Here is a 21,904-nt window from a genome sequence, read left to right as displayed (position 1 = left end):
CTAGTTTAATGGATGACCAAGTGGTGTCACAAAATGAAATTAAGGATCCTGTAGCAACGCACAGCATTCAGCTAGTAATTTTATTTCAGTTTGTTTTTTAGTTTTCACATATGTTACTTCATGTAACTTGTTTTTCGATTAGTGAAATATGTGGTTGCTCTTAAAAAAAAGTCCTACATCTACAATTAAACACATTGGTGTGCATTCCATTAGCAAAACCGCTCGCCGCCCGGGTCATGCACAAACATACGTTCAGTAGTATGTTTGCATGATCGATGTATAATCTTAGCCTTAGCGAGCTGATCAGGCTTTGTAGCCACCAGCAGCGGCGGTGGCACCACCGGCGGCGGCGGTTGCGGCGCCTGTGGCAGCGGCGGCAGCGGGCTTCGCGACCTTCTGTGCCTGGGACATGGCGGTGATGGCCTTGGTCAGCGCGGCCTCAAAGACGGCGTACTTGACCTCGGGCGCGGCAGCGACGGTGGCGGCGTAGGCCTGCTTGACCGCGGCCTCGAGGGAGGGGATGAACTTGTAGGTCTCATAGGCGCCGCCCGTGCACTCCTTGAGGGCCTTGTTGAAGGAGCTCTCGAACACGGTGAACTTGTCGTTGGCGGGAGCAGCGTTGGCGGCGGTGGCTGCGATCTTGAAGGCAGCGTCGATCTTGTCAACGATCTGCAGCTCACCGGTGGGGACCTTGCCAGCGGGGACCTCCTCGGTGGCGGGCTTGACGGCGTGGACCTCGAGGGCGCCGGCGATGACGCGGAGCGCTTCGGTGAGGGCAGTGACGAAGGCGTCGTACTTGGCCTCGGGGGTGGCGCCCTCGGCGGCCTTGTAGGCGACGTCGTAGGCGGTGTCGAGCTTGGGGACGAGGCCGGGCGCCTTGGCAGCGGAGGTGGCGAGGAGGCCCTTGGAGGACTCGGAGAAGGCGGCCTCGAAGATCTTGAACTTGTCCGCCGGAGGGGCGTTGGCAGCGGCGGCCACGGCCGCCTTGAAGCCAGCGTTGACGTCCTCGAGCAGCTTCTGCTCGTCGGTCGTCGCCTTCCCTCCAGCCGCAGCCGGGGTGGCCGCAGGAGTAGCCGGGGTGGCCGCGGCTGCAGGGGTGTAGCCAGCGTCAGCGGCGTAGGAGGCGGCCGGGCCCACCACGAGGGCCACGGCGAGGAACAGAGCCACCGTGTACTTCTGGACGGCCATTGCTGTGCTCTTGCGTTTGTTTGTAGGAGGGAGGGATAGGGAATGGATTGTTTGTGTTGTGTTGTGAGGAAGGAGGTGGTTCTATATATACATACGTACGGGGAATGCATGGGTTGATGGTGAGAGGCCAGGAGAGCTTTGCGCGCCCAAATTAGCAAGTTCCATTGCATGCCATGCCCCCATGGCCTTTCTGCTACCACTAATCTCCTTGTGTTTTTTTGATTTGAAGCTACTACGGAAAAAATAGGCGTTGCCGTGCATCTTTTCTTTGCCGTGTGTTCCCGCACGGCAAAGATTTCTTTGCCGTGCGCACAGATAAAAACGCACGGCAAAGATCTTGGCCACGGGAAAGATAGACACGAGCGCACGGTAAAGATACGATTCACGGCAATGACGGAAGAAGCCGCACGGCAAAGAAATGTACACGGCAAAGGCCCAACACCCCGCACGGCAAAGGTTCGGTGCACGGTAAAGGCGTTAGGCATTGCCGTGTAACGTTGGCGCACGGCAAAGCAGCCTTTGCCTAGTGTTTTTAACAAACGCACGGCAAAGCAGTCTTTGCCTAGTGTAAGCGCACGGTAAAGATGTAAAAACTGGATTTCTTCTCATCTCAAAAGATGTGGCGTGGTATAGTTATCAACAAACAAACACTTAGCCCAGTGGCAAGGTCGCATGCTTTCCCTACTATGCGTCCTAGATTCGATTCCCGGACCGACCAACCAATTTGGGTCTTTTTTTAGATAAAACATGTTTGGCACACGGCAAAGAAGCGACCTTTGCCGTGCGGCATCGCACGGCAAAGCCTTTACCGTGCAACATTGGCGAGTCACACGGCAAAGAAACCTTTACCGTCGATGGCATTGCCGTGTGTTCCCGCACGGCAAAGCCTTTGCCGTGCATATAGTACCCTTTGCCGTGTAGTTACACGGCAAAGAAAGTTTTTCCCGTAGCGAAGGAATCTCCTTGTGTGTTGCGTCGTTTGTTCGACCGACTCTTTCTTCACTATCTCCAATTTTTTGCTTTTCAAGCTGTTATATATTCACACGGCGCACACGAGGTCTGTCTGGTAGGAGTAGTTTTGTTCTGTTACAAAGTTTATTGTGCAAGTAATGCGTATACTGCAAGAGCCAGTGCTCCATGCATGGACAATTGTTAAAGTCTGCTGCTCGCACCATGCATCTAGGATCCTGGGAAGAGGATCAAGCTAGTTGGCCCTCGCCAATAAGAGCATCTCCACTCGTCCCCCCGACGAGGCCCCCGGCGAGCCTTTTTTCCATCCGGACGGCGTAATTCGGTTCAGTCGCGCCCCCGGTTCCTCGTTTTCGCCCGGATTTGGGCCTAAATTCATCCGGCGATTCCACGCCATCCCCGGCCCCCCGGGGAGCGCTCGGGGACTCCGGACGAAACGAAAGCGCGCGAAACGGCGAGGAAACTTCCCGCGCGTCTGGTGGCCCCAACTTGTCGGCGAGAGAAACCGATCGTCGTCCTCATCGCATCGTCTTCCGCGCGCTGTAAAAGCATGCCGCCGGTCTGCATTCGCCGGCCACGCGGCGAGTTAATGTCGTCGTCTTCCGCGCACGCATCGTCTTCCGCGCGCACTAAAGGCTGCCGCCGGTCAGCTCGCCGCGGACGCGTCGCATTCCACGCGGCATTTAATCCCCGCGCCGGCCACGCCTATATACGCCCGGTCCGCTCGCCGCGAGGCTACCCCGTGCTCCACTCTCCCTCCACTCTCCCTCTACTCTCCAGATGGCGTTCTACGACGACGACGGCGCAGCCAACAACGGCTTCCCCCGCCGGTCGCTCCACGCGTGGGAGGGGCACCTCCTCCACCAGGCGGGGTACCCCTGCCCGCCGGACACGAGGCCTCCCGGAGGCGGCTGGCGGCTTAGTGCTGGCGGCGTTCCAATCCCGCCGCCGCCGCGGGGCCAGGCCCTCGACGTCGCCATCGAGGAGGCGAGGATGACCATGACCGACGAGGAGCGCGCCGACCCGCGCCACCACCCCGAGAACTACACGCGGTGGAACTCCTACTTCCTCCGGCGGTGGGAGCGGGGCTGGCGGCCTACGACGGCCCGCCGCCTCCGCCTGCGCGCAACAACGCCGCGGGCCGCCGGCGGTGGTGGAGCGCGCCGGAAAGGACGGCGGCGAACGTCCTCGCGCACATCGAGGGCGGCAACTTCCCGGTGCTCACGATGCCCCTCCATCGGCATCGAGGGCATCGGCGAGCCGCCATCGGGGAAACATCACGGCAGCCACGGCGCATGGCTGCCGGCTCGTCGTCTTCCGGATCGGCGTCAAGGTCATCCTTGGCGCCGGAGAAGAGGAGGAGGCGACGTCGCCTTCGACGCCGGTGCGCGTCAAGAAGGAGCCGGCGTCTCCGCCGACGACCAGAGGGCGCAGCAGCGGCGCCCTCGTCATCCGCGAACAGCCTTCCGCGCCGCAGAGCGGCCGGAAGAAGACGAAGAAAGAGGCCGCCGCAAGCTAGCTCGCCGAGGAGGAGGCGAGCGCGCGGATGGCGCCGCGATGGCGGAGGCGATCGCCAGGTCGCTGCACGACATGGAGGAGGAGAAGCGCGCGGACGACGCCCGCCTCGGGCCTGGGCCGGAGCGCGGCCGGGAGCGCGAGGAGGCGGAGCAGCAGCGGCGGCTGTTGGACCTGGCCGCCGCACGCCAACTCGCCGCCCGCGCCGCTCCAACCGCCAACGACGATTTCGCGCGGTGCCGCCGTCCTGCGACACCTCCATCCGGCGTCGTTGTCCCCATCGTCGACCTCGAGTCCTCCGACGACGACTGGTACAAGCCATCCCCGGGGTGGGGAGACGCCGGCCAGGGCAGCAGCAGCCAGGCCGCGCAGCCGAAGGCCAACGACGACGGCTCCGACGACGACGGCGGCGACTACACGGTGTTCTACCGCCATTTCGGCATGTAGAGCGCTGATACGTCTCCAACGTATCGATAATTTCTTGTGTTCCATGCCACATTATTGATGTTATCTACATGTTTTATGCACACTTTATGTCATATTCGTGCATTTTCTGGAACTAACCTATTAACAAGATGCCGAAGTGCCGGTTCCTGTTTTCTGCTGTTTTTGGTTTCAGAAATCCTAGTAACGAAATATTCTCGGAATCGGACGAAATCAACGCCCGGGTTCCTATTTTACCCGGAAGCATCCAGAACACACGAGAACCGCCAGAGAAGAGGCACAGGGCCACCAAACCCTAGCCCGGCGCGGCCAAGGGGGGGGGGCGCGCCCCCCTAGGGTGTGGACCCCCCTTCGACCTTCCTGCGCCGCCTCTCCGCCTATAAAAAGCCCCTGGATCAGAAAACCCGATACCAATTGACGAAACCCACAGAAACCTGCCAGAGCCGCCGCCATCGCGAAGCCAAGATGCGGGGGACAGGATCTCTGTTCCGGCACGCTGCCGGAGCGGGGAAGTGCCCCGGAAGGCTTCTCCATCGACACCGCTGCCATCTCCACCGCCATCTTCATCACCGCTGCTGCTCCCATGAGGAGGGAGTAGTTCTCCATCGAGGCTCGGGGCTGTACCGGTAGCTATGTGGTTCATCTCTCTCCTATGTAGTTCAATACAATAATCTCATGAGCTGCCTTACATGATTGAGATTCATATGATGATGCTTGTAATCTAGATGTCATTATGCTAGTCAAGTGAGTTTTACTTATGTGATCTCCGGAGACTCCTCGTCCCACGTGTGTAAAGGTGACAGTGTGTGCACCGTGTGGGTCTCTTAGGCTAGATTTCACAGAATACTTACTCATTGAATGGTATAGTGAGGTGCTTATTTATATCTCTTTAAGATTGCAGCATGTTGTATCACAATTTATCCATGTGCTACTCTAGTGATTTGTTATTAAAGTAGTTTATTCCTCTTGCATGTGTGCAAAGGTGACAGTGTGTGCACCGTGTTAGTACTTGGTTTATGCTATGATCATGATCTCTTGTAGATTATGGAGTTAACTATTGCTATGATAATATTGATGTGATCTATTCCTCCTACATATGCATGAAGGTGACGGTGTGCATGCTATGCTAGTACTTGGTTTAGTAGCGTTGATCTATCTTACACTAAAGGTTACTTAAACATGAGCATTATTGTGGAGCTTGTTAACTCCGGCATTGAGGGTTCGTGTAATCCTACGCAATGTGTTCATCATCCAACAAAAGTGTAGAGTATGCATTTATCTATTCTGTTATGTGATCAATGTTGAGAGTGTCCACTAGTGAAAGTGTAATCCCTAGGCCTTGTTCCTAAATACTGCTGAGTTACTACTTGCTTGTTTACTACTGCTGCGTTACTACTTGCTGAGTTACTACTTGCTTGTTTCTTGTTTTCTTGCATTACTACTGCCGCAATACCACCACCATCAACTACACGCCAAACACTTTTACGGCACCGTTGCTACTTGCTCATACTTATTTATACCACCTGTATTTCACTATCTCTTCGCCGAACTAGTGCACCTATTTGGTGTGTTGGGGACACAAGAGACTTCTTGCTTTGTGGTTGCGGGGTTGCATGAGAGGGATATCTTTGACCTCTTCCTCCACGAGTTCGATAAACCTTGGGTATCCACTTAAGGGAAACTTCTTCTGCTGTTCTACAAACCTCTGCTCTTGGAGGCCCAACAACTGTCTACAAGGATAGAAGCTCCCGTAGACATCAAGCACTTTTACGGCGCCGTTGCCGGGGAGGAAAGGTAAAAGGCTCTCATACTACGGTCCCGGGTAAAGTATTTTTACGGCGCCGTTGTGTGTGTGCTCAAAGCTATTTCCTTTAGATCCTGCAATTGCATCTTGTTGTTTCTTGTTTACACTAGTTTGGCATAATGTACAAGAGTGAGCTTCTTATTCTATTTCCTGATTTAAAACATGGATTGTTTGATGCGAAAATTAAAAAACCTATGGAACCTTATTTGCATCTTGGTAGTAATATTAGTATGAACGCTTCGAACACCATTGTTGCTAATGATATAGAAAGTTCTAAGCTTGGGGAAGCTGGTTTTCATGATATTTTTAGTCCCCCAAGCATTGAGGAGAAAATTTTCTTTGATGATACTTTGCCTCCTATTTCTGATGATTACAATGATAGTGGTCTTTTGATGCCACCTACTATGGAGAGTAAATTTTATTGTGATTATACTATGCCTCCTACACTTGATGAGAATAATAATGATAGCAACTTTGTTGAATTTGCTCCCACTACAACTAATAAAATTGATTATGCTTATGTGGAGAGTAATAATTTTATGCATGAGACTCATGATAAGAATGTTTTATGTGATAGTTATATTGTTGAGTTTGCTCATGTTGCTACTGAAAGTTATTATGAGAGAGGAAAATATGGTTGTAGAAATTTTCATGTTACTAAAATGCCTTTCTATGTGCTGAAATTTTTGATGCTACACTTGTTTTATCTTCCTATGCTTGTTACTTTGCTCCTCATGAACTTGTTTATTTATAAGATTCCTATGCATAGGAAGCATGTTAGACTTAAATGTGTTTTGAATTTGCCTCTTGGTGCTCTCTTTTGCTTCAAATACTATTTCTTGCGAGTGCATCATTAAAACTGCTGAGCCCATCTTAATGGCTAAAAAGAAAGAACTTCTTGGGAGATAACCCATGTGTTATTTTGCTACAGTACTTTGTTTTATATTTGTGTCTTGGAAGTTGTTTACTACTGTAGCAACCTCTCCTTATCTTAGTTTTGTGTTTTGTTGTGCCAAGTAAAGTCTTTGATAGAAAAGTAAGTACTAGATTTGGATTACTGCGCAGTTCCAGATTTCTTTGCTGTCACGAATCTGAGCCCACTGCCCTGCAGGAAGCTCAGAAAATTATGCCAATTTACGTGCATGATCCTCAGATATGTACGCAACTTTCATTCAATTTGAGCATTTTCATTTGAGCAAGTCTGGTGCCATTTTAAAATTCGTCAATACGAACTGTTCTGTTTTGACAGATTCTGCCTTTTATTTCGCATTGCCTCTTTTGCTATGTTGGATGAATTTCTTTGATCCATTAATGTCCAGTAGCTTTATGCAATGTCCAGAAGTGTTAAGAATGATTGTGTCACCTCTGAACATGTTAATTTTTATTGTCCACTAACCCTCTAATGAGTTGTTTCGAGTTTGGTGTGGAGGAAGTTTTCAAGGATCAAGAGAGGAGGATGATATACTATGATCAAGGAGAGTGAAAGCTCTAAGCTTGGGGATGCACCCGGTGGTTCACCCCTGCATATATTAAGAAGACTCAAGCGTCTAAGCTTGGGGATGCCCAAGGCATCCCCTTCTTCATCGACAAATTATCAGGTTCCTCCCCTGAAACTATATTTTTATTCGGCCACATCTTATGTGCTTTTTCTTGGAGCGTCGGTTTGTTTTTGTTTTTGTTTTTGTTTGAATAAATTGGATTACATCATGCTTGTGTGGGAGAGAGACACGCTCCGCTGGTTCATATGAACACATGTGTTCTTAGCTCATAATATTCATGGCGAAGTTTCCTCTTCGTTAAATTGTTATATGGTTGGAATTGGAAAATGATACATGTAGTAATTGCTATAATGTCTTGGGTAATGTGATACTTGGCAATTGTTGTGCTCATGTTTAAGCTCTTGCATCATATACTTTGCACCTATTAATGAAGAAATACATAGAGCATGCTAAAATTTGGTTTGCATAATTGGTCTCTCTAAGGTCTAGATAATTTCTAGTAAGGTGTTTGAACAACAAGGAAGACAATGTATAGTCTTATAATGCTTGTAATATGTCTTTTATGTGAGTTTTGCTGTACTAGTTCATACTTGTGTTTGTTTCAAACAACCTTGCTAGCCTAAACCTTGTATCGAGAGGGAATACTTCTCATGCATCCAAATCCTTGAGCCAAACAACACTATGCCATTTGTGTCCACCATACCTACCTACTACATGGTATTTCCTGCCATTCCAAAGTAAATTGCTTGAGTGCTACCTTTAAACAATTCAAAATTTATTACCTCTTATTTGTGTCAATGTTTTATAGCTCATGAGGAAGTATGTGGTGTTTATCTTTCAATCTTGTTGGGCAACTTTCACCAATGGACTAGTGGCTTCATCCGCTTATCCAATAATTTTGCAAAAAGAGTTGGCAATGGGATTCCCGAGTCCCAAATTAATTAACAAAAATAGACACTCCTCCATGGTATGTGATTGTTGGACGGCACCCGAAGGATTCGGTTAGCCATGGCTTGTGTAAGCAAAGGTTGGGAGGAGTGTCATCATAATAAAACTAAAATAAAAAGGCACTCCTTCATGGTATGAGATTGTTGGCGGGCACCCGAGGATTCGGTTAGCCATGGTTTGTGAAAGAAAGGTTGGAAGGAGTGCCATCCAAAAATAAAATAAAATGGGAGCCGCTCTTTGAAGGTTTGTCCGGCAAGGGGTTAGAGTACCCGCTACCATTCGTTGACAACAACATACACCTCTCAAAACTTTATTTTTATGCTCTCTTTATGTTTTCAAAATCAAAGCTCTAGCACAAATATAGCAATCGATGCTTTTCCTCTATGGAGGACCATTCTTTTACTTTTATGTTGAGTCAGTTCACCTATCTCTCTCCACCTCAAGAAGCAAACATTTGTGTGAACTGTGCATTGATTCTTACATATTTGCATATTGCATTTGTTATATTGCTTTGCATTGACAATTATCCATGAGATATACATGTTACAAGTTGAAAGCAACCGCTGAAACTTAATCTTCTTTTGTGTTGCTTCAATACCTTTACTTTGAATTATTGCTTTATGAGTTAACTCTTATGCAAGACTTATTGATGCTTGTCTTGAAGTGCTATTCATGAAAAGTCTTTGCTTTATGATTCACTTGTTTACTCATGTCATATACATTGTTTTGATCGCTGCATTCACTACATATGCTTTACAAATAGTATGATCAAGATTATGATGGCATGTCACTCCAGAAATTATCTTTGTTATCGTTTTACCTGCTCGGGACGAGCAGAACTAAGCTTGGGGATGCTGATACGTCTCCAACGTATCGATAATTTCTTGTGTTCCATGCCACATTATTGATGTTATCTACATGTTTTATGCACACTTTATGTCATATTCGTGCATTTTACGGAACTAACCTATTAACAAGATGCCGAAGTGCCGGTTCCTGTTTTACGCTGTTTTTGGTTTCAGAAATCCTAGTAACGAAATATTCTCGGAATCGGACGAAATCAACGCCCGGGTTCCTATTTTACCCGGGAGCATCCGGAACACACGAGAACCGCCGGAGAAGAGGCACGGGGCCACCAAACCCTAGCCGGCGCGGCCAAGGGGGCGCGCCCCCTAGGGTGTGGACCCCCTTCGACCTTCCTGCGCCGCCTCTCCGCCTATAAAAAGCCCCTGGATCAGAAAACCCAATACCAATTGACGAAACCCACGAAACCCGCCGGAGCCGCCGCCATCGCGAAGCCAAGATCCGGGGGACAGGATCTCTGTTCCGGCACGCTGCCGGAGCGGGGAAGTGCCCCGGAAGGCTTCTCCATCGACACCGCTGCCATCTCCACCGCCATCTTCATCACCGTCTGCTGCTCCCATGAGGAGGGAGTAGTTCTCCATCGAGGCTCGGGGCTGTACCGGTAGCTATGTGGTTCATCTCTCTCCTATGTAGTTCAATACAATAATCTCATGAGCTGCCTTACATGATTGAGATTCATATGATGATGCTTGTAATCTAGATGTCATTATGCTAGTCAAGTGAGTTTTACTTATGTGATCTCCGGAGACTCCTCGTCCCACGTGTGTAAAGGTGACAGTGTGCGCACCGTGTGGGTCTCTTAGGCTAGATTTCACAGAATACTTACTCATTGAATGGTATAGTGAGGTGCTTATTTATATCTCTTTAAGATTGCAGCATGTTGTATCACAATTTATCCATGTGCTACTCTAGTGATTTGTTATTAAAGTAGTTTATTCCTCCTGCATGTGTGCAAAGGTGACGAGTGCGTGCACCGTGTTAGTACTTGGTTTATGCTATGATCATGATCTCTTGTAGATTATGGAGTTAACTATTGCTATGATAATATTGATGTGATCTATTCCTCCTACATATGCATGAAGGTGACGAGTGTGCATGCTATGCTAGTACTTGGTTTAGTAGCGTTGATCTATCTTACACTAAAGGTTACTTAAACATGAGCATTATTGTGGAGCTTGTTAACTCCGGCATTGAGGGTTCGTGTAATCCTACGCAATGTGTTCATCATCCAACAAAAGTGTAGAGTATGCATTTATCTATTCTGTTATGTGATCAATGTTGAGAGTGTCCACTAGTGAAAGTGTAATCCCTAGGCCTTGTTCCTAAATACTGCTGAGTTACTACTTGCTTGTTTACTCTTCGCTGCGTTACTACTGCTGAGTTACTACTTGCTTGTTCTATGTTTCACTGCATTACTACTGCCGCAATACCACCACCATCAACTACACGCCAAACACTTTTCTGGCACCGTTGCTACTACTCATACTTATTTATACCACCTGTATTTCACTATCTCTTCGCCGAACTAGTGCACCTATTTGGTGTGTTGGGGACACAAGAGACTTCTTGCTTTGTGGTTGCGGGGTTGCATGAGAGGGATATCTTTGACCTCTTCCTCCCTGAGTTCGATAAACCTTGGGTATCCACTTAAGGGAAACTTGCTGCTGTTCTACAAACCTCTGCTCTTGGAGGCCCAACACTGTCTACAAGAATAGAAGCTCCCGTAGACATCAAGCGCCGTGTTTTAAAATTAGCGTTTGAATTCCCCTAGCCGAATTCGAAATATAGTCGAATTCGGCCTCAATGTATGAACTCCGCCCATAATATAATAAATATCATTAAATTTAGTCTATATTCACCCGTTTTTAGCTGTAGTTTGTCAAGTTTCCGTTTTTTAAATTCGCATCGTCGATTTCGCCTGGGCACGCGGCTGGGAAACTACTACTCCCCACGCCAAATCTTCCTCCAATCCGGACGAAAATTTCGCCGGATTTGGGCGTGGGGAGCGCCAACGAGTGGTGATGCTCTAACTTGATGCACTGTCCGTCTCCGTTCAACCATTCAAGTGTCAAATCGAAAGCAAAAGTTCATCCTACGTAACTCAATAATGTATAGTTTTGTGTGCTTATTACCGGTTCTTACTATCAATAGTTTGCTAACATGGCTTACATTATGAAACCGATGGAGTAGCTAAGACTCACTCATTAATTCATTAGACTAGCCCCAACGCTGGTATCTAGAGCTGTATCATGCACCACAAATGCTGACATGGCATAGATTTAAGGAAGAGAGAAGGGTTGAGTATCATAACTGGGTACTGTATCATAGCCCAAATTGCAAGATTTTTTTATTCCAAAACGATCCCGTGTGCATTCTTCCTCAACCTTTCTCTCGCTCGCACCGCCTCCGAGCGCTCCCGCCCAGTGCCTCCTTCTCCCGCCTAGCGCCTCCACTTCCCACCCAGCACCTCCACCTCCCGCCTCCACCTTCTTCTCTTGCCCAGCCCCTCCACCTCCCGCTTCAGATCTCCATCCTATCTACAGGTAGCGGCGCCGGCCGACGGAGCTGCTCGAAAGCAAGATTGCTGAGAGCACTTTAGTTAAGTGCTTAAAAATGTTTGTTGAAGGCGTGATTGATATATTCGGCGATAAGTATTTGCGAAGACCCAACGTTGATGATGTGCAACGCTTACTTGATATTGGCGAGAGTCGTGGGTTTCCTGGCATGTTAGGAAGTCTTGACTGTATGCACTGGCGATGGGAGAAATGTCCTATGTCATGGAAGGGACAATTTACCAATGGGTATAAAGGCGCTCCTACTCTTATTCTAGAGGCGGTTGCTTCTCAAGATTTTTGGATATGGTATGCCTTTTTTGGTCTTGCTGGATCGAACAACGACATCAACGTGCTTAATCAATCCACGTTGTTCATTGATCAACTGAAAGGGAACGCTCCACGGGTAAATTATAGTGTCAACGAGAAGGAATACCAACTTGGTTATTACCTTGTAGATGGAATATACCCCGAGTGGGCAGCATTTGTGAAGTCAATACTGATGGCTCAAACGGAAAAGCACAAGTTGTTTGCTCAATATCAAGAAGGAGCAAGGAAGGACGTGGAACGTGCTTTTGGTGTGCTCCAGGCCCGATGGTCCATTTTACAGCATCCGGCGCGCTTATATTACTGGGGCGATCACCACATTATGATAGCTTGCATCATTGTACACAATATGATCATCGATGATGAAAAAGAAGAGGCGGGCTATATTCTTGATTTGAATGAGGAAGCAAGAACATCAATTGTCCTTCCATCGGTATTTACTCATGGTGACATGCCAGTAGTTTTTGCCGAGGTAGTTGAAAGAGATGCTAGAATCCGCAATCGTCCAACACATAGAGCCCTAAAAGATGATTTGATTGAGAATATTTGGAAAAAGTCCGGGCCTCATTAGATTATTTTCGAGTCTTGATCCATGTAATTCAACATATATTTTAATAATGATATATTGGCGCTATATTATTTGCATGGATATATTCAACTTTTATATCGTGTCTATGTGTAGCAATAAACAAAATTTTATATTGGTACATGCCACAAAGAGATCACAAAGTTGAAGTACTGGGATAGATCCCACAAAATAATAAATGAAACTCTCTTTGTTACCACACTTGTGATACCACCCATTGTGGAGCTAGTAACATAGACTAGTATCATATTCATGATACTAGTTTATGATATATACTACCCATTGTGAGTAGTCTTATAGGACTAGAGGTAAAGCAGTGACTTCGGACATTAATGGATTTATTTACAAGGGAGACACTACTAATTGGAACAATAACATACTTGCATATCTATTAAAAGTAAGAAAACAAAAGAAAATAAGTGTCATCAGATTTAGTAATGTGCTGGGGAAATGGTCCTTTCTTTCTGACATGGAAAATGGTCTTGTTTGGCCGGAACAACCCACTTGCGTCTATCTCAAGCCTCGTGAGAAAATATAATTCAATACAAGCAGGTGTTTCGAACAACCTCTTCTTTATGTTTGTGCTCTAAGTCTCTTTGTATTTTTAGTACCAAGAGAAGGACCAACCTAAAATAGTCTTATTTTATACTACTTCATCCGTCCCAAATAAGATATCACAAATTTATCTAAATTTGAATGTATATGTATATTAACTTAAGTCTAGATACATTTAAATTTATCTAAATTTGAATGTATATGTATATTAACTTAAGTCTAGATACATCTAAATTTAGATAAATTTGCGATATCCGTTTCTTAGAGCGGAGGAGTAGAAAACATATGTATGTTCTGAAAACTTCTCATTATTGGAACTTTCAGAAGAAACATATTACTTGATTGTCACCAATTATTTCCAGTAAAATGAATCAAGCGGTTGGAAACAAACTAGTATGTACACAAGTGAAATTGAAAAGAATTTTCGTTTTCGTATAGTCATCTTGCTTCCTCTTGAGATGTGGATGAACTTAACTTAGACTTGGGCAAGGTTCCCTTGAACCATGAAAGGACATGCCCAAGCTGTGAAAGGAACAAATAAAACAGAATGCTAAGTACCAACTAGCCAACTCGGAGATACCGAACCAACACTGACAAAGAGTTAACTTCGGCAATGCCCATGATTATGAACTTGGGTTTTAGGAAGGAGGATACTGGCGAATCAACAAACCGGTCATCCAAACTAGGCAGCCGACGAGTATTACTATTCTCAAGGGCGAATCACTGAGATTGCAATATGTGGAATTAGGGTCACAAGGTGTTTGCTCTGATCGAATATGTCCCCTCTCGGTGTCTCCTCACAGCCCTTATATAGCGGGTTAGGTCTCAGAGTCCACCTCGAGGTCGAGTTACAACATAAGTCGGTCCACTCAATATGGGATTAACTTTCCTAACTTGACATCTTTACTGGGTTTCCTTGGTGGGCTTTCCTCTACTCCTTCTTTGGCTTTGTATCAGGGATAGCAATGCTTAGGACCCGATATGCCATACCCATGTCAAACACCACCAAACTATGTGGTCAACAATTCTAGGATGTAACTCATGGATTAATAGTCTTGTATGGATAGAATCACTCCGAAGAACGAACCATACATAAGAAGCCCACTGCTGACTCTCTATAGCCAAACGCAGTGAATCGACTCTCTATAGCATCCAACTACCGACTCAAAAGAGCCCGTCACCTACACTCAAGCACATTGGTGTGCATTCCATCAACACCTTCGGTTGCTCAAAATTCAATAGATAGACTTCTGGAATCTTTTGGGATAACTCCCGAGCACTTCAAAAATATCTTACCCTAGCTATCGTTGAATTTCCCTTTTGATAGTATCAACATAACTATACTCAAAGTTAAGATGACAAAAGGGTACTCCCTCTTATCCATATTAGTTGACTCTAGTATAGATGTATCTAGATATATTTTAGTTCTAGATACATCCATACTAATTAATGTCAAGTAATATGAATCGGGGGAGGGTCATTAATCTTGCAAAAATCATTCTTGCATTGCCATCTTCCAACTACCATAGGTATATTGTTCTTCATTGCAAAATACAAAATATGCTACACAAGTCCAAATAGATACTAATATTATTTTTACAACTGCCTATATAATATGGATGGTTTTGCATAAAAGAGTGCTTAAATTATTAAAAAATCCTACATTGGTATTAGTTTCATGAAAGAAATATTGGATTCCCCATGCAACACATAGTCACAATAATCCTTGTATTTTAGATGTCGTTCAATTTTTATTTGAATATTTCCATTGGTTAAACAAAAAAAAACAATTACAAAATGGGTCAAGGGTTGAACCATGTCCAAGCTCTCTTGTCCCTCCTCCCCCCCACCCCCTCCCCCTCAAACTGCCTCTCTCTCTCTCTCTCTCTCTCTCTCTCTCTCTCTCTCTCTCTCTCTCTCTCATGCCCCCACCTTTTCCTCATACTGCCTGGGATTTTGCGGGATTTCCTTGTTGATTATGTTTAGGGGTCGACAGGTAGATAAATGCACAACTAACTCACGTGGTTTTTACAGAGAAACATTTTCATTGAAATTAATGGTGGTAAAAGGAGAACCAATCGCTATTTCAATAGTTAGAGGAAGTTTGTACCTCCAACCAACAATCAAACCACGCGTCATTAATGCAGATTATGTTCTTAGTGAAATATATGTACGTGGCAATTTTATAAATCGTAAAACTATGCGACGTATATATATTCAATAAACAGTGTGTGAGTGTGTTTGTGTATATATGTCTAGTAAAATGTTTTGTACTCATGTTGTTAAAAAAAGTATTCTATGTATACCTAAATGTAGATTGTAGTGTACATTTGCATTTTATCAAAGCCAAATTTCGTAATATTTGAGTAAGTATACAAAAAAATCAACATTCCATGATACCAAATACAAACAATACAAAATATATTATATGCCGCTTCTAATAATATCCGTGTGATACCTTTTGCTATAAACCTTGATGAAACTTTACGAGTTTTGAATTTGATTAAAACTGAAATGTATTGTATTTGTATGTCGTTTCTAACAATACCTGTGTGATACCTTTCGCTATAAACCTTGATCAAACTTTAGGAATTTCATATGAATTTGACCAAAATTGAAATCTATTGTACCGGTAGCCAAAGGGCAAAGGTGGTTCGCTCTTGCAGTTGCAGCGAGCGGCGGCTTAGAGCATCTCTAGCCGCGTCCCCCAATGGGATTTGGGGGATGCCGGATACTTAACCTCTCCCTGTGTCGCGCTCCAAAGGCCGCTTCGGTCCGGACGTGTTCTAAATGTTGTCCGACGTCTCTAGCCCATCCCCCCGTGTTTAGAGGCTCTATCAGAGATATCGGACACGACTTTTACACTTGTTTTTTGTTTGAAGGTCACGTTTTGGGGATGCGGCCAGGAATGCGAGCACCCCAAAGCGGCACCACACCGCGGCGTCCCCAAACGACCAATCTGACGTTTTTGTCGGACGTCGTTTGGGGATGCTACTAGAGATTGCTCTTAGGTTTTGTGGTGGAAACCAATGTGCAAGTTGGCGTCTCACGTGCACGCTTGGGTCTGAGTCTGACCCAAAAGGCCTAAACGCTCGGCCCACCCCTGACCCGAACCCAATCTCACGCAAAATTTCCTACTCGCGACCCGGTGAGAAGGGTCACAGATCACGCACGCAGCCGCCACCGGCAACCAATGCCACCCGCCGCCGCCGGCCGCCACTGCTGCCGGCGGCCAACTCCTAGCCGCTGCTGACCACTTCCCCCCTCCCCCGCCATGCCCCGCCTCCTCGCCCCGCTCCCCTCCCGCTCGCGCCGCCGCCGCCTCCTCGCCATTCTGTCGAACACCTTCTCGACGTCCACCGCCCCACCACACCGCCCGCCGCCGCCGCCGCTGCCGCAGCTCTCCCCGCTGCTTCCCCGGACCGAGGATTCCTACGCCTCCGTCTCCGCCGCGGCCGCCGACATCGCCGTCTCCTTCCGCGACTGGTTCCTCGTGCCCCGCGCCGCCGAGCCGCTCTCCGCCCTCGACGCGATCTACGAGGCCCTCGCCGCCGAGGACGCGGCGGCGCTCGAGGCGCTCCCGCTCACGGAGGAGCTCGTCCTCTCGTTCATCCGCCACCGCCCGCGCCGCCTCCCCGACGGCGACGCGCTGCTGCTGCTCCGCCTCAAGTTCTTCGACTGGTCCGGCCGCCGCCCGCGCTACCGCCACACGCGCGCCGTCTACCACGCGGTCTTCCGCCTGCTCTCGCGCGCGCGCCGCGCCTCCGTGCTGCTCGACTGGCTCCGCCTCTTCTCCTCCACCACCCCGTCCGCCAACCAGCCGCGCTTCCACGACACGCTCGTCGTCGGCTACGCCGTCGCCGGCGACCCCCAGCGCGGCCTCGGCGTCCTCGGCCGCATGCGCTTCCGCGGCATCGACCTGGATCCCGTCTCCTCTCGCATCCTCCTCAACTCCCTCGTCGACGCTTCGCTCCACGACTACGCCGACTCCTTCGCCCGCAACCTTGCTGCCAGCCCCGTTTCAACCTGCATCCGTATCAAGAGCCTCTGCCGTCGAGCCCGCCTCGGCGACGCCGTAGCGCTACTTGACACCCTCCCTTTCGCGGAAGCATCCAAAGGCACCGCGGCTGGCTCTATCGTCACTGAGTTCTGCCGGCGTGGCCGCTTTGATGAGGCATCCCAGATTGTTGATAAATTCTCCTCATGTGATGTTTACGGCGCATGGATGCATGGCCTCATTGAGGCTGGGATGCTTGATACTACGTTGCAGTTCCTTTCTGATAAGAAGGAGGCTGAGGGATACATCCCTGATGGTAAGCGCTATGATAAGCTTGTGTACCGCCTTCTCAGCAAGAACAGACTTGGTGAAGTGTATGATTTGCTTGTGGAAATGATGGAGGAGGGCATTGCTCCAGGACGTTCAACCATGAATGCCGCACTTTGCTTCTTTTGTAAAGCCGGCCTTGTGGAAGTTGCCATGCACCTGTATAGGTCAAGAGTGGAGCTTGGGATTAACCCTAACAAGGATGTCTATAATAATCTTATCAGGGCGCTGTGCCGCGGTGGGGCCACGGAAGAGGCATGTCTGGTATTGGAGCAGTCGATGGCAGACGGCTACTTTCCTGGCCGTCAGACGTTTGCCATGTTTGCAAATGTGCTGTGCCAGGAAGGGAAGCTTGATAAGGTGAGGGAGCTTCTTGACAGGGCGCTCAAGCAGGAGGCGTGGCCAATGGACAGTATCTTGGCCAAGTACCTTGTGGCCTTGTGCAAGAGTGGGAATGTGGACGAGGCATGTACAGTGCCCCAGATAGCGAGCAGCAAGAACCCTGCGGGCCTATATCGTTATGAATCAACTTACAAGAGCTTGATTAGGGCATTAATATTGATTAAGAGGGTGGATGTGCTGCCAAAGCTCATACTGGAAATGCAAGATATGGGACACATTCCAACCCGGAGCCTCTATCAGTCTGTCGTTTGTGCATTGTGTGAGGAGAGTAGGTATGGTGAGGTTCTTGAGCTACTGGAGAACCAGTTGGGGAGAAATGAACTACAACCCGGTGTGTGCTATAACTACTTCATCTCTGGGGCTGGACATGCTAAGAAGGCTGATGTTGCCAGGGAGGTGTATAGCCGGATGGAGTGTGCGGGGATTGTACCATCTGTAGAAAGCAATATCCTTCTTCTCATGAGTTATCTGAGGAGCAAGCGTATTGGTGACGCACTAAATTTTTTCAACTGCATTCATGAGAAGAAGGCACCTGGGACCAGGATGTATAACATATTTATATCTGGTCTATGTGAAGCTCGGAAGCCGGAGCAGGCAATGGTATTTTGGAGGGAAGCAAGGGATAAAGGATTAATTCCGAGCATCAACTGCTATGAACAGCTTGTGCTTCTTTTGAGCTCAGTTAACGACTATGACAGCGTTGTCAAGATTATTGATGACTTCAGGGAAACAGGTCGCCCTGTTTCAGCCTTCTTGTGTAATGTACTTCTGTTGCACACACTGCGGGGCAGCGGTCTTCTGAAGGCTTGGACACGTTCAGAAGATAGATCAGCATCTATTGTAGCAAGTGCTGAAGAGATCAAAGGTCGTGGGGCAGGACGAATCTTGATTGGACAACTTATTGAGTTGTTTGCAAGTGGTATTCGAAACAGGAGTGACTTGGAGGTTCTAGAAGAAGGTTTAGAACAGTTCTTTCCTGTCGACATTTTTACTTATAACATGCTGCTACGAGGATTGAGCATGGCAGGGAGGATGGATACTGCATGTAACATGTTCGAAAGGCTGTGCAGAAAGGGGTATCAACCAAACCGATTTACTTTTGATATAATGATACACGGCTTCTGCAAGCATGGCATTCGAAGTGAGGCTGAAAGGTGGATGGAGGCAATGTACCGAAATGGGTTCTATCCTACTTGGTACACTATGAGGTTATACAACAATACATCCTTGCGAGTACATGATCAGAAAGTCATTCAATTTGTATAAGCAATTACCTATCTTCGCCTCGCATCCGTCTACTCGGCTATTTAATACTATGCCTTTACTGAAAAAGGTAATGTATTATCAATCCTTGCTCTTTGATTGATTTTCTACTGCATGTGAGGTTTTGTTGTTTGAGAGGTTTGCCGGAGATCTGAGATATTTAGTAATTTTTTCTGGTGTTTCCTTATGACACATGGGATAAATCCGTTGCACCATATTTTAGACTTGTCACATTAGCCTACTGGGTATTAGTTTCTCAGACATGACAGTATGTTGGTCGACCATTTTCGTGGCAATCTCACATGGCTTTCATAGTTACAAAGAGACATGACATTTTCTGTTCTATTTTCATAAGGTATCTGTGCGATTTTCTACATTGATGGAACTGATCGTGTGATGTACATTAAAGTCGTTGTAGCGGGTTATGCAAATGTCTAGCAGACCAAATTTTAAGACAGTTCATCTCTTAATTTTATACTATAACCACATATCCAATAAATTAGTACAATGGCTTACATTTTTCCCTCCCAATTTGAGCATTGTGCAGGCACACTTTTTGAGGATCAGACATACATCCATGTGGAGAATATTTGTAAACTTAACATTATTGCATCCTGAACCACACCTCACCTGGCACAACTTAGCGTCGAAGATGTAGCTAGGGTATCAGTTTACCTGTAACATTGATTCTTTTTTTCCTTGTCCATGATGTATTCTACTAGTCCTATTACAGTTTTGCGCTGTTCACCTGCTGTAACAATAATAATTCAGTAGTTCCCACTGAATCAGTAAATTATGGGGCAATGGAGATTCATTGTCATGGCATGATCATCTAAAAGTTTAGCATAACATTTTTCTAAATATAGATTGAAGGCGGTTGGTCCACATTATGCACACGATGTTTCTGCTTCTAGGATCCATTATCAGTTCCAACATGGAAGTTTGATCTATTTATAGCGCAAAATTGTTGAGGCAAGAATGGACTTGAAAGTATCCTGTAGATGTTTGATCTCATTTTTTTTTCTGCAAGGCGATATAAGAAATATGATTGATATGTATTCTTCATTTATAGATCCAGTTTATTTCGAAGATTACCATTTTCTTGGAAATATTTTCAAGGTTAACTTCATGTGAATTTTTGTTTCTTTCCTGGATTTTTGTACCCTTCCTGGTTGAATCAAGAGAACACCATTTATCTCCCGTAGAAGACTTTACTCTGCACTGGTTCCCTAATTTTCTTTAAGGTGGACAGGCTCGATCTAAATCACGCTCACCAATCTCCTGCAGCACAAAGCCTACCTGAAAGAAAATTGCACTATACAGTCAAAAGTACAGCAGCACGGCTACCCAGCATGGGTATGTCAGGGTGGGCATTCGGTTTTAACCGAAATTTCGGTTCAGTTTTTGCGGTTTTTGAACAAATTCGGTTTTCAAAAATGGTAACCGAAATTGGCATAAAAATTTAGGAAACCGAAGATTCGGTTAATCGACAATTTCGGTTCGGTTTTCGGTTAAAACCGAATGAACCTACTCACTTGAACAAATAGTAGGCATCACCGAAGAAATCAAATAGTGATTGACATATCAACACAAAAAGCATCAACTGCGCAAGAAATCGACAAGTGATCACCAATCGTGGAGGGATGCTATTTTGTAGGCTACGGCACTCGTGGTACAGGTGCATCACTCGTGAGCGATTAAAAGGGGTAGCTAAGATTTCGAGCGACGTGTTCTATTATGCAGGCTTCACGCTATATTCAAAAAAAGCTAGTACATCAAAGACCAAAGTCATACATTGAATGAACAATTTTTGGAACATCAAACGCAATTGGGCTTCTATGGAATGATCGGTTTATGCACAGATTGATGGTAGGTTACTCAATTCGGTCTATTCGGTCTTGTTCGGTTGGTGGGGCTAAAAACCGAATTCTACCAACTTTAATTCGGTTAGTATAAATGAAAACCGAAAAAATAACGGTTAATGGAAAAAACCGAGATTTCGGTTAGTTCGGTTTCGGCTTCGGTTCCGGTTTCGGTTTCACGGTTTTTATGCCCACCCTGAGGTATGTCGCTATATATTGCATGCAAATTTTCACGTTAGAACAGGCTATGCCCATTTGTACATGTGAGAAAGAAAACATATGATTGAAACTTCTAAACCGGAAATTCAATTTGGCTCCCGGGTGCGTATGCACCCTCTACTAAAAAATTATATTTCGAAATGTCAAAAAAATTGGACAAAAAATTCTACATGTACATCTTCATAATATACGTGCGTTCGTCAAGTTTCACGAAAAACCAATATCTTGTGTGGTCTATATAAAAAAGAGAAAGTTTATCTTGTGAAAAGCAATATTTTTAGCATTGAATTTTGTCATTTTTACACACGTCACATGATAAGTCATTTTTTTATGAAACGACTTTGTGAGTACGTAGCACGTGAAGATGTATGTGCGAACTTTTAGTTTCAATTTTTTTTAAATTTAAAATGTATGTAAGATGCATTTCGAAATATAGAGAGCATATGGACCCATGTTCCAAAACACCGTTCTAAACATGGTTTTCTAATATTTTCTTAGTAACAAGCCGTCATTCTTGGAAACAGGAGCCTGAAAATGTAGTTGCATATACAGAATTATGTTGCCATACTAACTTACTAGTAGT

At 46.3% G+C, this 21,904-nt stretch overlaps 2 protein-coding genes across 2 annotated transcripts; one reads left to right on the top strand and one right to left on the bottom strand.

Moving 5' to 3' along the window:
• Positions 1–303: 303 nt before the first annotated feature.
• On the bottom strand, positions 304–1,188 carry LOC124686040 (major pollen allergen Lol p 5a-like). The gene has a single exon (XM_047220048.1). It carries the CDS (start codon positions 1,186–1,188, stop codon positions 304–306), a length of 885 nt encoding a protein of 294 aa, XP_047076004.1.
• A 15,337-nt stretch (positions 1,189–16,525) lies between these two features.
• Positions 16,526–20,054, top strand: LOC124686038 (pentatricopeptide repeat-containing protein At1g71210, mitochondrial-like). The gene is made up of 2 exons (XM_047220047.1): positions 16,526–19,310; positions 19,788–20,054. The coding sequence occupies exon 1, from the start codon at positions 16,526–16,528 to the stop codon at positions 19,241–19,243; it is 2,718 nt and encodes a 905-aa protein (XP_047076003.1). The 3' UTR covers positions 19,244–19,310; positions 19,788–20,054.
• Positions 20,055–21,904: the final 1,850 nt, after the last annotated feature.

This window comes from Lolium rigidum, chromosome 2 (genome assembly GCF_022539505.1).
Source record: "Lolium rigidum isolate FL_2022 chromosome 2, APGP_CSIRO_Lrig_0.1, whole genome shotgun sequence".
In the NCBI taxonomy this organism is placed as follows: Eukaryota; Viridiplantae; Streptophyta; class Magnoliopsida; order Poales; family Poaceae; genus Lolium; species Lolium rigidum.
The sequence above is the reverse complement of the archived record's forward strand: the minus strand, read 5'-3'. Positions and strand labels throughout refer to the sequence as shown.